Source organism: Ischnura elegans, chromosome 7, assembly GCF_921293095.1.
Source record: "Ischnura elegans chromosome 7, ioIscEleg1.1, whole genome shotgun sequence".
In the NCBI taxonomy this organism is placed as follows: Eukaryota; Metazoa; Arthropoda; class Insecta; order Odonata; family Coenagrionidae; genus Ischnura; species Ischnura elegans.
Window position 1 is genome coordinate 55,488,250 of NC_060252.1, and position 18,528 is coordinate 55,506,777.

Genomic DNA, 18,528 nt, shown 5'->3' on the forward strand with positions numbered 1-18,528 from the left:
GGCACGAAAGCCTGGTTAATTCCACCTGGTTTGGAGCAGGAGATAGCGAGAGAAGCAAACAACGATTAATACAAACAACAAAAGCAATGTATGGTCTTAGGTTTTCCCGGCGTATCAGTTGCAGAAAAATTTCTCGGGTTTTCCACCGGTTGATGTCGTCCATGTCTCCCGACGTTTCCTTCCGCGACTTGCTGATCATCCTCAGGGGATCTTCCTCGATCGAATCGTCGGGAGACATGGACGAATTCAACCGGTGGAAAACCCGAGAAACTTTTCTGCAACAAAAGCAATGATCACTACAAACAACAGTTCAAGATTTTATTGCTTCAAAATGTCGTGACCACATCTATGGAGTACATTGGAAGTATTACAACTCTAGTCCAAGAAAATTCATTTTTGTAACTTGAAATTGATCCTGATAATCTTCTTGAGATGGTTCAAAAAAAAAAAACAGATAAATGTACAAAATGTAAAGTGTACTCTATAACAAGTACATACCACAGGATAAAATAGCTCATCCAAAGCCAATGCTATTACAGCATATTTACAATTTTCATAAACAAAATTATTAAACTATTTTAACTGAGCCTGTTTTGCCAGGCTACTAGCTTTCTTGCTGAGCATTGCCTGTTTACTAGCTTCCCTTCTCCGTTGATTTATTGGATTTCTTGGGTCATGTATCTCAAACCATTCATCTCCTTTAGCTTTATTGGCATCCCTGGCAAGCACAGTCTTCTCTTCATCACCCTGGAGCTTGTGGACCAACCTATCAGAATATCAAATAAGAGATTAAATGAATGATAAAAGTGGTCAACATCCATCAGAAGAATGAAATAATATTTCCTAAGGCCTGTTTACACAGTACATCATCACGTATGAGTTAATGTCTGTTTGCGTGAATGATTTTTGAGGACCGGAACAAAACATGAACGAATGCATGAACCAAATTAGAATAGGTTCCATCTTCTGTTCATGCATTCACACAAGTTGGGTGGTTATATGGTGCATTTTCATGTTCACTCATGCATTCATACATTTAGACATTAACTCATATGGGTTAATGTACCATGTAAACAGGCCTATACGTCAAGTAGGTACTGTTAAAAGTTTGAAAATAGAAAATTGAAATTCTATAATGAATTCAAATGAGAAGATGAAAGGGCAATAATCAGCCTGGGCCAAAGGGAACATAAGAGTCATCCTGTCGGTGATCGGATAATCTTCCAAGCAATCATCTTGGCCCCTAAGTAACACACTTCAACCGCAGTAAGTCCTCTAGTTACAAACGTTTGACTTACAAACTTTCAGGGATACGAACATTCAAAAAATTATAGCGTGCCACAAATTTCAAATTTAGCGACATTAAGATTGGCTGATGGCATTAGCCCTTTTGGCTGCAATGCTCTACTGTACGCAGACGATTGCAAGATTTTCAAAAAAGTGGATCGCCCCACCTACTCACATTCCCTTCAATCTACACTCAATTTTATCTCCGAGTGGTGCTCTACTTGGCTGATGCGGGTCAATCCCTCTAAATCGGCGATCATGACATTTACTTTAAAAAACAATCCCCTGAAACACTCTTACAGCCTTTTAAATAAGCCTATCCCTATTGTAACCTCCCACTGCGACCTAGGTGTGATCTTTGATGACAAATAAAATTTCAGGATCATATTTCGATGATCGTGAAAAGAGCAATGGCCATTGCTGGTATGCTATATCGACTCACTGACCTTCACGACCCTACCGCTTTAAGAAGTTTTTTTCGGATGTATTCTCCCCATACTAGAATACTGCTCACCAGTTTGGTCTACCGCCTGCCCCACTACTCTAAACTTGCTCAACCGTCCTGTAAACTTCTTTCTTGCTGTTGCCCGCCATCGAATCCCCACACTCGGATATTACGTCCGTGACGCTATCCTTTCCTCCCTCAGGATATCTAACATAACTAGCCGCCGTGTCTTATCTGACCTCATGTTTCTGCATAGAATCTTTCGCGGTTCTCTACGGACAAACAAAATTCTCCCTCTTTTCCGTTTTCATATTCCTCCTCGCCCCTTACGAAACAACTCTCTGCTTCACATTCCACGATTCCGTCTCTCCATCTCTCAACTCTCTCTGTTCTACCGAATGCCCTTCAAAAATCCCTTCCCTGGACCTATTTTCCTCTGACACTAGTTACAAAGCCACCTTAAAATGCCATCTGAATAATTCACCATTGTGTATTCAATAGTGCCCCTTCTTATGATTAATAATTTTGTTTTCTGTTAGTTTTTATTTTTTTGTGCTATTATTTGTTATCTTTTAGATATTATTTATTTAATGAACAGCCAATGTAAAAGCCTTTGTGCCGTTTTTGGTGATAAAATAAATAAATAAATTGGCTGATAAAACACGGTGTGGCATAGAGGAACTCGCTTTTTGAGAAAAGTCTAAATGAAGTATCAATTAAATCGTTGTGAAATCAGGAACTGTTCAGTGTTTTGCAAGTTTTCCTTTTCTGCGGCCAGAGAAATTTTATCGGTTCCAGCTGCATCGCATGCGTAGCTACAGTCTACATAGTACAGTCATGTAGTACAGTCTGGCCGGCAAGAGTTGTCAAATGACAGCTCAAAAGGAAGGGTGGAGAACATTCCGCCAGCACAGTTTGCAGCCAATCGCTGTCCTCCAAACGCACCTCACACCCTTGCCTATCCATAAAACATTTTCACATGCATATGGAGCACCGAAACAAGCACGAACCACCAAACAAAGCCCTTTCTTCAAATGGGGTTCTGTAAACCTTGATTACCATAGAGCATGAGACTTAACATAAACATAGATGGTTACAAACTCAAACAGGTGGAATACTTCGATTATGTGGACAACACTTTAGAAGAAAATGGACACAGCAGCAAGGGTGTAAATGATAAAATTGCATTAAAATATGAGCTTTTTCATGAACAAGAATAAGCTAATGATGACAGCAGAGTAAAAGCAAAAAGAAAAGGCTGCTGAAGAGTTCAATCTGGAGCATGAAGTTTTACAGAGCAGAAGTGTAGAAATTAAAGAACAAAGATGAGAAAAGACAGGAGGCATTTGAGAAGTGGATATGGTAGAGAATGATGGAGTTAAGAAAACAAGCAAGGAAATGCAAGTAATGTTAGCAGAAGAGACTACTAAGGGAATAAGGACAATATGGAAGGAATCGAGTGATTTCTAAAGCCTGAATCGCGTGATCATTTTTTTCATCACTTTCGAGTGATCACTCCAGCGATCACTCAAGTGGTCTCTTGGAAATGATCACCGATTGCAATTTTTTTTCCCGATATCTGATGAGGATTCCCATCACTTTTTTCATCACTCAGCTCATCACTTTTTCCGTGTTTAAAACCGTCACTGAAACCAGCCAATCAGATCGCATGGCCGTACATAGCAATTGCAGGGCAATATTTGACAATCGTGGGAATGACATAGGTAAACATGATGATGAAACTAGCTGTGAGAACGCCGAAAAGTGACAGAGGGTTTGACGGAAAGAGTGACGAAATAATGACCATGTGATTCAGAAAAGTGATACCTCGAGCGATTACTTTTCCAGTCCCGAAAAGCGATCACTTGAGTGAGATCTATGAGGGACAAAAAATGGACATGTGATTCAGGCTTAAGAGGGGAGGGAATGTTAAAAACAAAATTTGAGGGAAGGATGTTGGGTAAGTAGGGAAGGTAGAGATTGGAAAAGGAGTTGTAGATTGGTTGAAGAGTAATAGGGCATTTTCCAAATTGACTGTAGATATTGAACATGGGAAAGACAAAAGTTTGGTTGATAAGCGAAACAAACTTCACATAACCCTAACATAACAGGTAGGTTACCTAAAATAATAACTACACCAATTTTGACTAGAAAAGGCCCATTTACACAATTGGTAAAACATTTATATTGCTACATCATTTTCAAATTAATTACATTGATCATTATAACAAGACTATCTACAACAAATTTAGTAATACATGGAAAACAAAAAATTTTGTTTCCAGTTACACACTAACTTTGTATTCCCAATCAAAAAATAATATTGAAGACAACCACATTTAAATTATCAATCTCCTATTGCAGGAAAATAAGCAAAATAATAAAAAGCACTCACCAATTGTCGCTGGCATGGCCATCAAGGTCTTCCTTATCATCCAAAGTATCCTTGGATGCTAGATCTTCATCTGCATCATCGCCTTCTTCCAAAACTTTTTCTTTGGCCATTTTAAGCCTCTTATGGAAATTTTTCAACATAGACATTGTATGCGCTTCTCTTTTACTTCCTATAAAGTAGAGATCATCCCAGCACTATTGGGGCAGCTCAGAAATTACGTACATGCAACATTTGATGGAACTTGATAGAAAGAAATGGATTGAGACCTCAAAAAATAAACATAGAACACCAGAGCAGTCATTGTGACTGCAGCTGAGATTTAAAATCGCCATCTATAATTGATTTTTCTCAGGAAAAGAATTTCCATTGGGGAATTTTTCGAACTACACAAAGACATTATTGTGGTTCAGTGATACCAGAATAGGTCAACTAATTTCTTGAAATTATTAAATGTACCTGGAGCACTGAAGTGGTCATTTTTGACCACAGAAAAAAATGTGAAAATTGATTGCTTTATGTTTTGTTGTAATTTACGTTTTATTGAGTTTTAGAACTACAGCCAATAGGTATTAGGTATACTAATTTATAGATTTTATCAATTTTAGTACTACATATATCTATTTATAAGGCACAAAGGACTGTCAGCAGGAGAGATACATTCCTCCAATTTCTTATGCAAACAAAGTGCAATTCTCTACATGAATTTCATGATGACTGTGGTAGATTTTTACTGTCTTGCATATAAGAAAAGCAAACATTCCTCAAAATAACCCCTAAACATAGTACCCTGATCAAATAGAGCAGATTTTGGGGCTCCTTAATTACAAGGACATGCCGAGAAAATATACTAGTACTGACTGCTCTAGAGTACAGATTAATTTGAACTTGAACTAATCCAGGCAGTACAAAATTCTTTTGCAGCTGCTGACAAAATTTACACCCACATAGCCCAACAACAAAAGGCTCAGGAGTCATTTTTTGAGATGAACGTCTTTTGTTGTAAAAAAAAATATGACAATATCTCTGCCTCCAACCACCATTCCATCATTGAAGGCTGTTTTACAAGGGGCACTCAATTGCATAGTCTGACATGTGTCCGAAGGCAGAGTCATAATTGGATCACGTAAAGCAATGAATTGCTGGAACGCATGCGAGAATGCATGAACGTGAGATGGCAAAATAGCCCCCGTTCAAATTTCATTCATACATTCACACAATTGTACGCCATAATGAAATTAATGCAGTTCTAACCTGCGGACGTAAAATAGCCTTAAGAGATTTCAAACCTACCTTTTGGAGGGATTTTTTGATGCTTAGCGGTAAAACATTCGTGTTCCTCCATATAGTTCTTTAATAATTCATTTTTCTCAGCTTCTTTCAACTCTTCCTTCGTTTTCTCCACTGCTTTGGCTTTTGTATCGACCAAGTCCTCCCTAGCCTTCTTCTCACCTTTCATTTCTCTCTTCAACCTGCGAATTTCTTCTCTAATCTCTTCTCTAGGAAAATAAACAAAAAACAAATAGCTGTCACCATATTACCTGATAAAAAATGAGTGCTTCTGATTCACGATCGACTTCAAACAGAAAAGCATATGCTATTTGGTTCATTCACCATTTTTTATCAACAAATTAGCATTGAGTAAAGAAGCACTAGCAAGTGTAGCAGGAGTGGATTCAGCATCAAATTTGGAAGAGGGGGGTCATGAACTGGGTCCAAGGAATATGGAATGTCTCTTCTCCCCCAGGAGGGAAGGGTGTTTTTTACACTATTTTTTACAGATTTTTACAATATTTTTCTTACTTTTATAAACACATAAATACATACGCTCTCTTGCTGCTTTCTCTTTTCTTATCCTGGTTCAGAGAGTACTCCTCTTCTTCATCCTCTTCCAATTCTCCACTAGGAATAACGGGAGCATCATTTTTTTTAGCCTCTCTCAGTTTGTTTCTTATTCTTTCAGCTCTTTCACTGTAAAAGAAAGAAACACAAAATTTTACTCTTAAAATTGATAATTCTTGAAACCCACAACAGAAAATAAACATAATCAATTCAGGCTCCACAGTGAAAGACTATCTATCCTTAAACCTGTAGCACGTATACTAAGAATCTACCTCACTCAAACTTGAAGGTAATTTCTCATAGACACACTTTCCTTCCAACTAGAGCATCCCATGCAATCCTTTATAAACCTTAAGGGTTAATTCGTCGGATCTCATTAAAAACAAAACATTCAGCCCACACTAATTTTCACATTGATTAGCACCATTTTAATTGCCTTTAAAATGAAACGATTGGGATGTTTTTGTTAATTTCATACCCTAGTGACAGTGTCAGACATCGTAAAACTTAAAGTTCAGTAGCCATGAGAGACACTCCTTCCCAGGCAATCTGTAAGTGCAATTTCAAAAGTCACATCCTCAGCTTTCAATCCATATGTTGGTTTGGATAGGTGAGGGTATAGCTAACATTAGTCTAGGACACTAGGCCATCATGCATTCATATGGTTATGAAGTGGATATGAGGATACTATGGTACATAAAAGATGTCAGACTTAGTTGATACATTATTTACAAGTCACAGAAAACAAAGCTCTACAGGACAAAAATTCCAATCAAACCAGTTTTTACCTAAAACCCAAAAAACCATACTGGACTGGGCATTTTTGACTTACTTTAAATGTTAATAATCCCATAAGTACACACCTGTGACTTTGCTGATTGTTTGCCCACTTCTCATTGCCTGATTCTACATCATCTTCCTCTGAGCCGGACTCATCTGAGTCTTCTCCATCTTTTGGTTCCACAGCTGGCTCAGAACTTAACTTTGGGTCAGATAGGAGGTCATGAGTTGACTTTCCTTTATTGGCAAACTTTTTGTTCACCTCTGCCACTTCTTCCTCATCTTCCTCTGCTTCTGCTCCAAATGACAAGAGTTTAAAATCCCTGAAGAAAGAAAACTATCAATCCTCACGAGCAACAACAAAAAATAAGTATGCACTTCAGTATATTCGCAACTTAGGGTCACATATTGGAGGAGGAATCCATTGCTAACTAAGACACTTGAATCCAGGAACATTCCATTAATTTAATTAATAATTACATGTTAGAAGATTTTACAGTATTTCTATTTACTAATCTTTGACATTGGACACGCGAAAGGCCACCTGTAACCTGAAGCCCTAAGTTAATTAAATTTTGCCACCAGCTACATAGTAATCGGTGGAAATCTGTGCTAGTTCATGCAATGAATCCTGATGATATGCAAAAAACTTCTATCAATATTACAAACATAAATAATGGTCTACTACCCTTGCAATAAAAATTAGTAAATGGCAAGCGTAAATCTACAAGGGTGTTTGGAAAGTAACCTCCGTTTGCTCAGTATGCGAAAAGTGGAGGGGGTAGTGCTGCCATTGTTGCATCAGCACTCATGGCAGGTCAATCAGCGTACAGTCGTCTTAAGAGTGAAGGTTGTTTGAGTGCAAGTAGTTTTTTGGTAGCTGGTCAAAATGTGTGCTGCAATAGAAAATACCACCAAGTGTGAAGTGCGTGCTGTTGTGTATTCAATTGTTCACAGCTAAACAATATTCACTAGCAGCAATTCCTAGGGAACTTCGTGCTGTTCGTGGCCCAAACTCAAAGATTATGAGTGAAGGAGTTGTTCTGGGATGCATACAAATAAATGGCTAGGCTTCCAGCAATTTGTGGATGATGAAGAGCTCAAAGAGGAGGTCACCAGATAACTCAAGACACAGGCAGGAAATTATTTTGCAGAAGGAATTTCTAGGTTAGTTTATACATATGATAAGTGCCTAAATTTCATGGAAATTATGTTGAAAATTAAAGGAAAGTCTTAGTTTTAAGATGCATATTATAAATTTTGTAAATCTACCTTAGCGTTTAATTTATAAAAAATACGGAGGTTACTTCCAGAACAACCCTTGTAATACTACATATATTGAGGGGAGGGTGCACGCTGGAACTATTTAAGACAGTGTAGAAGATGGGGGAAAGGAGAGGGCAAGAGTATGTGAATGGAGAATGCATACTGTATATGACCTTAGCACACGAATGAACTCCTTCATATACAATGATGACAACAAACATACGGCATTTTATCTCTCGTCTTATGCTCTACATTCATTCACAAAAATTCAAGTTGATAAAAAGCCCTGAACATTGTTAAAGGATAATGACAATGTTGCAGAGTAACAAAATTAAGCTTACTGTCATGCACATAAACCTCACAGTAATTTTTCGTAAAATAAACAACACATTAAAATAACTTCTTATCCCAGAAAAAAAGTATGTACTCACTTAACTCCACTTCTACTTTTTTTATCCTTTTTCTTCCGCCCTATTCCACCCTCATCTTCATCTTCTCCTGATTTCACGCTGTTAGGTAGTACACGAGGCACCATGTCCGGAAAAGGATTACTTAAAACCACTGCTTTTAAAATTTTGTGGGGATACATAGGTTTGTCATCCTGTAAAATAATAGATATGTTTGTTTCACTATTTTGATGTACCTATGCTCTTCTAATAAATAGTTTTTCAATTCTATGTTTAACAATTTGCCTGACTTTTTTATTTCTCTACATATAAATGAACTTTTGATTTAAATAATATGGAAAACATAGATTCTATTATTAAAAGTATAATGTGCCTAACCATCACCAAAGGCATAAAATAGAAATGCCACTAAAGCAATTTTCCAGAAGCACACAAGTAATCAGAAAAATGGGACAAAATAACAGAAATTGAGTGAAATACATTTGTTTGAAATTAAGGCATGATCTACAATATTAATGTAACTAAGTACACTGATTTATTTACAGTCATGATTTAAAAAGTGCAAATTCAAACTCAAAACCCATTTTAAAGGTTTTAGGCTGCTATTCTGAATGGGAGGGTGGTCGTAATCTAAGTGAATTGCAATTCCATACCTCATCATAGTGCGGTTTGGTACTCTGAACTGAGCTTTGCAATCAATAGCTCAGAAATATATTCAGGCAGTTAATAGCACATAACATGACAGCATTATCAAGTTAGCATACAAAATTTTTTCGGTGATCCATTTTTGGGAAAGATGATTCTTAGTAACAATCAAAATCTTAACTGAGGGCTCAATCTTACAAAGAAGAAACATTTATGCCTCTTAACGTAGAATTCTCAACCAAATAAATACAATTCAAAAAAACTCACATGATCAACTAATGAGTCCTCCAGTTTCAGCATATTGAACAATGTTTCACCCATAACTTTACCAAAGATAGTGTGCTTCCCCTGAAGATGAGGACAAGCAGCAAGAGTGAAAAAAAACTGAGACCCATTGTCATGAGGGATGCCACCATTACACATCGCTATCAATCCTCTTCTGTTGAAGCGAAGTCTGGAATGTAATTCATCCTGAAACATAAAAATGACCTCAGTTATTACCAAATAATCCTTCAGATATGAATAACTATTCCGAAAATAAGTCATTGACTAACCAGATGCACTTTCCCAATTTGGAATGGTCGCTAACACCACTGTCAGTATTTTTAAGCCCTTACCCCCCAGATTCCCCTGTATTACTTGCGCCTAAACCCCCCCCCCCTTCCCTTGATTCCCAGCTGTGCCCCTGGACTAGCCAACATAATTTTCAAGCAAAATTGTATGAACCACAATGTATTCAATGCGGGCTATATGCCAGCACCAGGTTTGAAGGGACAGAAGTGGAGAACACCATGACAAAATTCTTACAAAAGAGGATCACTGTAATCGATTTATGCACACACATTGCAAACATTGACTATGCTTGGTTTGAGCAAATTCTTCAAGAAGTTGAGCCTGCTTGAGGGTACGAGCGAGGGTGATCTTAACCCAGACAGCTATAGCAGAGTCATATCAACCCTTGCATTGCATTTCTTAGAGGTTGAGTGTGTGTTTGTAAATGGTTTCTAGGTGATACATTGAGTTTGGTTACTGCCATAAAGTTTGAGCCCTCTGATACACCTGAAGGCATAATTTTATTAACTAACAGTAAGTACATATGTAAGGTAACAGTAAAAAGGTTGATGGCGGCAGCATTCAGAGGTATTTTTCGAGAGTACACTGGCATATTTTGCATTCATTAAATTGTACTGTATCAATATGATCTCAATGGTAAAATTTGGTCATAAAAAATTAAAAAGAGAGTTGCAAAAATTAAGAACCGCACGATTTCAGTGACATGGAGAGAATGCATCCTAGCAACGAGTAAATTCTGGGAGATATGATGGACAATCATACCATAAATTTATGGATAAGTGCCTATCCTCGAGGGCTACAACAGCAAAGCATGTTTAATAAAGACAGCACTACACGTAAAAGTATTCTTTTTGTGCGTGGCAATAAATTTTTCAATCGTCATTCCATCAGTGTTTCAACCCTACGGTTGGATTTTAGAAATCACACAAATCAGTGGCGTAACTAGGAATATGCTTTGGGGAGGGGGATTGGGGCCTGGGGGAGCGGCCCCCCTCCCCCAAGCAACCGGGGGGTCCGGGGGTTAATCACAGGTCGTATTCAGTGACTCGTCTCACTGCCATGAGATTAATAAATGATCTTTAACACTAAGCAGATGCAATTATTTTACGACAAAACTAGACAATAGTTTTAAACATTTTTTTTCATTTCCCTGAGGCTTTGGAAGGGAGCATAGATCTCACCCTGGACTGCATCATAGGCATCTGAATTGCCACTTCAGGGTAGAGAGGCTAGCTCCTTTCCCAGGGCCACCTAGCACTGCAAGGCTTTTTTTTTTGGGAGTGATGTTTTCATGAGTGGAATACTAGAACAAACATAGCTTACCCAAATCAGACCTAGAAAACTATAAGTTCATTTGGATACTCTTTTCACCCAGCAGCGTCCTACCCAAATCACTGGATGAGGTCCAGATCACTAGTGGTTATTGGTTATAAATTTTTATCCCTTGATATGAGAAAGGGGATGCCTATAGCTTCACTGCGCAGAATATATGATGCAGTGGAAAATTCATTTACCTAGACCGGAAGTAACCCCGGATCATCAGAATTTCTGATAACTGCTCAGGTAACAAAAGCTACGAAGGAATCTTTTTCCCTTAGATTTTTATCGAGAATTTTTACTCGGAATTTTGGATACATATTGGACATGTATTGCATTTTAATTTAGAGGCCAACCACTATTTAAGCTCAAACATTCATCTCTTACAACAAAATTTTAATGGAAGGCAAGGTGAGAGCGGAATTAGATGTTCAGAGCACATACGGAGTGTCATAATCAAATTTTCTGAAAACATCACTGCATTTTCATCCCAAGCCAAAAAACGACTCAACAAAACGGCAGCGATTAGGTCCGAATGCTTCCTTTTAATTGACCGATTTTTCATGCATATCCACACGGTGAGAATACTGGCGTTTAAAATATTCATTAGTTAAGACTGCAGCATAAAATACAACAATGCAGCCTGAATTACCTGGAAGGGCTTTCCATAGATGGACTCTCCCCCAGTACCATCGCCTTTCGGATCACCGCCTTGAACGATGAAGCCCTTTATCACTCGATGGAATATAGTGCCATTGTAATACCCTTCCATACACAACTGTATGAAATTTCGACAAGCTTTTGGAGTTTCTTTGGCCCATAATTCAATATCAATGTCTCCCACGGTGGTTTCGAGCAATACCTAAAAAGAGCTTGTATTACAAAAGATGCTGAAGAAGTATTTCCAGAACAGTCGTTCACTTGTATTTAATGTTACTTTACCTTTCCACTAGTGGGCGGCTCCTGTATATAAATATTACTCATGACGTTAGAAAGAAAAGTCAACGAGGTCTACAGAAAGTAAACAACAACAGTAAACCTCTCAAAAATCCTCTTTTTTATAACGAACAAAAGACGTAACTTAAGCGTGCGCACACATAGACCGCGTAATTTAAATACATTTCCAGTCTTGTCATGTGAAGTGGGAAAGATGTGTTGAAGAAGAGAGGATGTGCTTCACATTTTTTTAGTATTTTTCCCTTAAAACGCAGCTTTTTAGTGATTTTCATTGCATTGTGGAACGCGTATTCTTCCATATGAATTATCGTATGCATTTTGTTTAGAATATTCATTCGGAGGGTTTATAGCTGTTGGAGGTTAAAGTATATTTTTTGTAGTTTATAGGTTTTTTTCTTTGTTACAGGAGTTGCATTTCAGGGAGATAAGCCATATTTTACAATACTTAATCTCCCTTGTGAGATTAAGTAATGTAGAATTTATTGAGCAGTTCTTTGTATTCCACAACAAAGTCTTAATCCATCCTCGAAAATTTGTATTGATCCACAACAGCCACAGATTGTAATATTTCAGAGATCCACCAAAATGCAAGCAAAAACTGACCCACCAGATGATCACATAATGTACTGAAACTATGAATATTTTTTCTGGCTTTTATGTTGAAATTGATGGCCACTCATCATTAATGGGTGCTTTCCAATCACCTTGCGCAGATTAGCTCACATTGCAACAGATTGAAACACACTAGCGCAGATGAACAATGGTGCAGGATGTGTTCCCATCTGTTTAGCGCAGATGACTTCACACCTGCGATTGGAACACACTCTGAGCTAAACAGTTTAAAACAGATCAGCGCAGATACGCGATTGGAAAGCACCCAATATTGTTGAGATACGTATCTTTCCTTTGCCATGGAATGCAAAAACATTTCTCACCAACATACAAGATATGTATACACAACGCCCAATCTTAAGGGGAGAGAGAAAAACCTGCTTTGAAGACAATACATATATAAGGAAACAATACTTTAATTGTGACTAGATTGATGAATGATTAGTTCATACACATAAATGCTCACAAGCATGAAATCACACACAAAAAATCCACTTCTTTTTTACAAAGTAATAAATCACAACTCACATGCAATGCAAAATTCACTCAATGGGCATGACAACAAAAGAAGTGAATGGATCAATAGTCTCTTTTGCAAAACAAAAAATTTTGGTGATGTTTGGGCGATGAATCTGGAAAATGTCATGCGTGAGGAGTTTTTTCAACTTCCTCAAGTCAGCAATAAGATAAAATGAATGCTGATATTGTGCACTCTGAATTTTCAGAAAATGATACAACCACAGTTCGAGGCTAATACACATGTATGACATTGTACGAAAAGCTTGTTTTAAAATTATAAACTTATGAGCCACCACACAGAGGAGCATAACTGATGATCACTCCCTAAATAGTGAACATTTGTCAAAGATAATACTGAGAAATTTACGGCAATATGACAATAAATAAGTGAGAACGCAGGAAACTAATTCCGTTTATGAGATCACAATCATCAATACAAGTGAGTCTTCTGCATTATGCGAATGAACTCCTCCTGATTAACTTCTCCATCACCATCTTTGTCAGCTTCATCGATCATTTCCTAAAAAAATATTTTAAAATGATTATTTCATTTATTGGGGTAAAAAGTAACTTTAAACACTATATTATCATAAACCACTCCATTCCTATGTGCAGTATACCATTTTTCAGGAGTGAAATATTTATTTATAGAATACAACTGCATAATATGTACTGTAAATGACATGCCAAGTGCTTGCAGGAGAGTGGAAGTCAATCACATTCAGAAAACATTAACACAGCAATAAAAGGCATATCCTCGTGGATTACATACGTTAAGTTAATGCGCATTAAGTTTTACGCATAAAGTTTTCTGAATTACTTCATAAAGCAAAGACAACATTGAACAAACCTGAAGCTCTTCATCATTGATATTTTCTCCCAGCTCTTTGGCAACACGTTTCAAATTTTTGAGAGAAATTTTACCAGTTTCATCATCATCAAAGAGGCGAAATGCTTTCATAATTTCTTCCTTAGTGTCTTTTTCAGCCATTTTCTTGCTCATTAACTGAAGGAATTGATCGTAGGTTAATTCACCTGTAATTATAGATATACTGTTAGAAAAATAGTTGTTTTATGATTAATACCATAGGCGGATTTAGGGGGGGCACAGGGGACGATGCCCCTGATGCCCCCCCCCCTCAGATGCTTAAAAAATTGAAAAAAATTTTAAAACCGTTATTATAGGTTCTTTTTTTTGTATTATGGAGCCTCGATCATCTAATTTCATATTTATAACTTTGATATTAAAATAAATAGAATAATTCATACAGTGCATCTTTCTTTTAATCTCAAGTATGAGGAGATCATTTGCCTGTAAGACCTTTGCGCCCCCTCCCCCCAGAAAAAAATCCTGGATTCGCCCTTGATTAATACCCTATGACAACAAGGAAAGGATTTTAATAGGTCAACTACAAAATCAGTAAAAGTGATCAGGGGTGTCTCCACCGTGTTAGAAACACCGTGTAAAATAATATTACGCACAAAATTAGCTTTTCTTTTTCCAAGAAAAATTATGAAGACATGGCTTTTTCTAAGGAAAAGAGTCTTAAGGACGCTATACACGGCAAATGATTTCATGCGCATGATCATTCACCGTGTGTGATGGAACAATTTGCGAATGAACCTTCATGTGCATGATCATTCAATGAAAATTTGAACATGTTCTATTTTGCTCACATGATCCTGTGAATGATCATGTGATCATTCAGCATGATCATTCGCATCATCATCCACCGTGTATAGCGGCCTTTAGAGTGGGGATGGCTCCATTCCAAAATGACTGAATAAGTTAATAACACCAGTATCAACAATTTGGAGAAAATATAACAGAAAGCTCATGCCTGAAATAATTCAAGAAAATGTCCTACTTTTATGTTATTGGCACACATGAACCAAATCCACAATTTCAGTTAAGAAAGCAGATATGTAGGTATTCATAAAATGAACATACCATTCAAATGAAAGGAGAGAGGGTGGGGATGCAGAAAAATAACTATGCTTCATGTGCTTTCCATACTGAGATACTGTTAATGTTGAAAAGCGAAACATAATTGAAATATGTATATATGTACTATGAGATGATAGAACAGGAGGGGCAACATAAAGCAATATAAAGCCAAAATATAATGTCAGAGGAGAATGTTAGGAACTAAGAGAATGAAATGTATGATGGTCATGAAAGATGCCACAGAAATTAATGGCTAATGGACACAATGAAGATACCTGTTAACATGCTATGCATGCACCATATTTGTATTACAACATGTAAGACATATATATTTTGGCATGTAAGACAACTGGGCATATAAGATTACCCCCAAAATTTTCCTGTTTAAATATAGATTATCTTCTACCAATTTTTACGAGGGAATAATATATCTATGCTTAAACCAATCTACCCAAGCTGGTTTCAAATGGCCACCTAATAGAGCAGAGATACAGGTGTGCTGTTCATTAGAGTTCACAAAGACATCAGTCCTATGACCACCCAATGACAGGAACCTTATGTCAGAGCAATTGTCCCACATCTACTGCACTGCAACAGTGCTTTAGTAACTATACCAACACAGAGATATGTAACTACTCTACGACCGGTGTGACAGCAACTCTACTATGGTGTCTCAATTTAAGTGCAGTCAAAGTTCAGTCCTCAAAACCCACATCTCGAATACCTCCAGTTTTCATAAGGAGATTGGGAAGGGTGTAATACCCAGAGAAACCAAGGAACTGGGAAGTGCCCAGCATTATGGACAGCAATAGGAAACTTCCAGATGAGATTTGGAAGAGACACAAGGATGAAGAGAGTACTCAGGAGAACGCTAAAAACTGAGTTTGAGGGACAAGCAGGTAAGGAGGAAGATAATAAGATTCATAGAAAGAATGACATGAAAAAGGTCTTATTGTGAATTGAAGAAGAAATATTCATATGGGAAGTGGAGCATTCTGGGGTGATATTGCAAAATGCTCCATGGGGGGGGGGGGGGGGTTCAAAACCAGGGAGGTACTTTTTTAAAAACAAGAGTACATACTTAGTAGAGGGTTTTAAACTAATTTTAATACATTTCATAATCGAAAAAACTTCATTTTTCAATGAAATCTTGCGTAAATTCATGATTTTTCGTTATTTTGTTTTCTTTTATGAAGCCAATTATTTTTGTTTTAATATTTTGAGGGGGGGATCTGGACCCCCCAGACCTCCCCCTCGCTATGCCACTGATCCGGACATGCCCTCCATTTTAGATGTTCGTCAGGTGTCCAGGCGGATTACATCGGAAAATGTCCTCCTTTCTAGTCAATGTGATTGTGTATATAGTAAACCTGTTGATAGCCATTCAGAACTTCTCCAAATTTCAGAATATTTCTGCAGCATACCAAGTCACATTGTAAAGACAGAAAGGGTACTTTCCCTCACTTAATCTCAGTGGTCTGATAAGAGAGAAAATTGAACATTGACTCAGTACAGGGTCTCGTAATGGTGAATTACAATTTCAAGCATATTCTTGGATGGAACATTATACTTTTAAGTTGAAAATGCCAATATTGCTTGAAAAAATTAGATCAAAAGAAAAATATATTGAAGCATAGAGCTAATAAATTTTTATTATTCTTAATTATGAAATTTTCGTTATTTTTCAATAGTCATACTTTTCCCCCTTTTCCACAAGATAATGTCCTCTTTTTCATCTCTTAGCATCTGATCACCCAACTCCAAGTAAACCAACCCTACCAGGTAAAATAACATACATACTAATGAGCAGCCCACTGCACAATATTGCCTGAACCCCAAGATCATTTTTTCCGTCCCTTTCAAGAGACAGTTCCAATGATCGCTCCAATGACTGTGGAAAAATGTCCTTTCACACAATTGTTTCTCATGATGGTAAAAAGAATCGGAATCCCATCACTCAGCACATCCCTTTAATCCATCACTGGCATCAGAACAAACTGCCCCTTACAGTGATTGTAATGCCATATTTGGCTTTTGATGGAATGACAGTAGTACATATGAAAAGCTACAGATAAAGCGATTAAAAAAGGGACAGCGGAATGACCTAGTGATTCAGAAAATGATAGGATGAGTAATCACTTTTTTGGTCACTGCGAAGCTATCGCTGGAGCTATCACTCAAGAGGAACAGGAAAAATGATCGAGTGATTAAGGCTTTAGCACTGTTAGGAGTTCAGCTTCATAACATAATATTAACTTGAGTTCACAAATCAAATTATTTGAGTTGAGACTAAGAAATACACAATCTACTTTCATGTACATTTACATTGAAAACAAAAAAGTACCAATTATCCTCCAAAGATATATATGTAACTACCTGATCCTTCTTTGTCCACTTCAGATATCATTTTTTTAATCTCTTCTTTCTTAGGCTCAAACCCAAGAGCACGCATCGCTACCTAAAATTAGAAAAGGCCCCAAGTGTTAGTAGAACCAAACAAAAAAATTATCCACCAAAACTTAATATATTTGGAATTACCTTCAGTAATTTTACTTCTAATTTCCCACTGCCATCAGTGTCAAACATATCAAATGCTGCCTTTATATCAGACTTCTGTTCTTCGGTCAGCTCAAACTTGGATGTTCCTGACTTTCTCCGAACTCCAGAATTGGATTTGGTGTAAGAACACTAAAAAATAATAAATTAAAGGGCAAAAATTACGAGAGAAGCAAACGCCCGAACCATTGAGACAATATTCAACAAAATTTGAAGGCTTCTAACAAACGCATGTAAGCCGCTGTGTTCGGTAGCGGCTATTATGAGGGCTCCATTACATTCCACAATTGATTTTAATGAAGCACTATATTTTAACCTGAAGCTGATTTCACCAGGAATAACCCTGATAACTTCGTTCATGATTTCGTGAGTGATTAACATGATTGTTAAATAATTTGTGTGCACTTAAAATATGTGAGTGTAAATGTTGAGTAACAAGACATAACTCATGCTAATATTTTTTCCGAGTAAGCCTGAAAGCCACTCACCATTTCACTATCGATATCCTAATTGATGTGAAATAACAGCTGTCGTGAATCCTCTAATGCATGAGCGTCCAAGAATTACACCCGAAGGCAATGTAATTCTAAACTTTTCTACAATATATACCGTTGGTTCGTGGAGACTAGCGTCGATTACCTTGATGATAAATTGAATATCACTGGGGAAACAGCTTATTTGCTTCTCTAGCAGCGATGTTTGTAAACAAACTCAAGAAAATTCAGACAGGTGCGTGTGCGCATTTCGTTAGCAATGAGCTACTTTCAATTTGTTTTGCTTGAAGCGGGAAATTTAAAATCATGCTTACTGCACTACCCTTTCTACAAATACGCGTAGGTTTCTATAATGAAATAATAGGCTTTTCTTTCAACGGTAAAAATTTCATTTTAAATTCAATCGTTCAGTTTATATGCCATTAACGTAAAAAAAATTTCGGTAAGGACCAATAACGGATACAGAAAAAACTCAAGGGGGGCGCAAA

At 37.2% G+C, this 18,528-nt stretch overlaps 2 protein-coding genes across 3 annotated transcripts; both read right to left on the reverse strand.

The window, feature by feature from the left end:
• Positions 1 to 304: 304 nt before the first annotated feature.
• LOC124162400 (spliceosome-associated protein CWC27 homolog) lies at positions 305 to 12,000 on the reverse strand. Its single transcript, XM_046538923.1, has 9 exons — positions 11,897 to 12,000; positions 11,607 to 11,816; positions 9,332 to 9,535; positions 8,444 to 8,613; positions 6,830 to 7,069; positions 5,952 to 6,095; positions 5,418 to 5,623; positions 4,128 to 4,296; positions 305 to 766 (listed from the first exon to the last, which is right to left on the reverse strand). Exons 1-9 carry the CDS (start codon positions 11,936 to 11,938, stop codon positions 574 to 576), a joined length of 1,578 nt encoding a protein of 525 aa, XP_046394879.1. The 5' UTR covers positions 11,939 to 12,000; the 3' UTR covers positions 305 to 573.
• Positions 12,001 to 12,921: 921 nt separating this feature from the next.
• Positions 12,922 to 18,299, reverse strand: LOC124162438 (centrin-2). 2 transcript variants are annotated; one of them, XM_046538977.1, is made up of 5 exons: positions 18,186 to 18,299; positions 17,529 to 17,678; positions 17,367 to 17,448; positions 13,893 to 14,077; positions 12,922 to 13,562 (listed from the first exon to the last, which is right to left on the reverse strand). In XM_046538977.1, exons 2-5 carry the CDS (start codon positions 17,574 to 17,576, stop codon positions 13,473 to 13,475), a joined length of 405 nt encoding a protein of 134 aa, XP_046394933.1. In that variant the 5' UTR covers positions 17,577 to 17,678; positions 18,186 to 18,299; the 3' UTR covers positions 12,922 to 13,472. The 2 variants fall into 2 exon arrangements, with proteins under 2 accessions (XP_046394933.1, XP_046394932.1); XM_046538976.1 differs by having other exon boundaries at positions 18,035 to 18,292.
• Between the last annotated feature and the right edge of the window lie 229 nt (positions 18,300 to 18,528).

Bases quoted from the DNA above. Each gene is read 5' to 3' on its own strand.
- LOC124162400 (XM_046538923.1), bottom strand. From the start codon at position 11,938: ATGAGTAATATTTATATACAGGAGCCGCCCACTAGTGGAAAG. The intron at 9,536-11,606 runs GTAATTCAGGCT...TTTATGTTTCAG, and splicing joins TCTATGGAAAGCCCTTCCAG to GATGAATTACATTCCAGACT. The intron at 7,070-8,443 runs GTGAGTACATAC...TTCTTTCTTCAG, and splicing joins AAAAGTAGAAGTGGAGTTAA to GGATTTTAAACTCTTGTCAT.
- LOC124162438 (XM_046538976.1), bottom strand. The intron at 17,449-17,528 runs GTAATTCCAAAT...TTCTAATTTTAG, and splicing joins TAGAAGTAAAATTACTGAAG to GTAGCGATGCGTGCTCTTGG. The intron at 14,078-17,366 runs GTAGTTACATAT...CTATAATTACAG, and splicing joins AGTGGACAAAGAAGGATCAG to GTGAATTAACCTACGATCAA.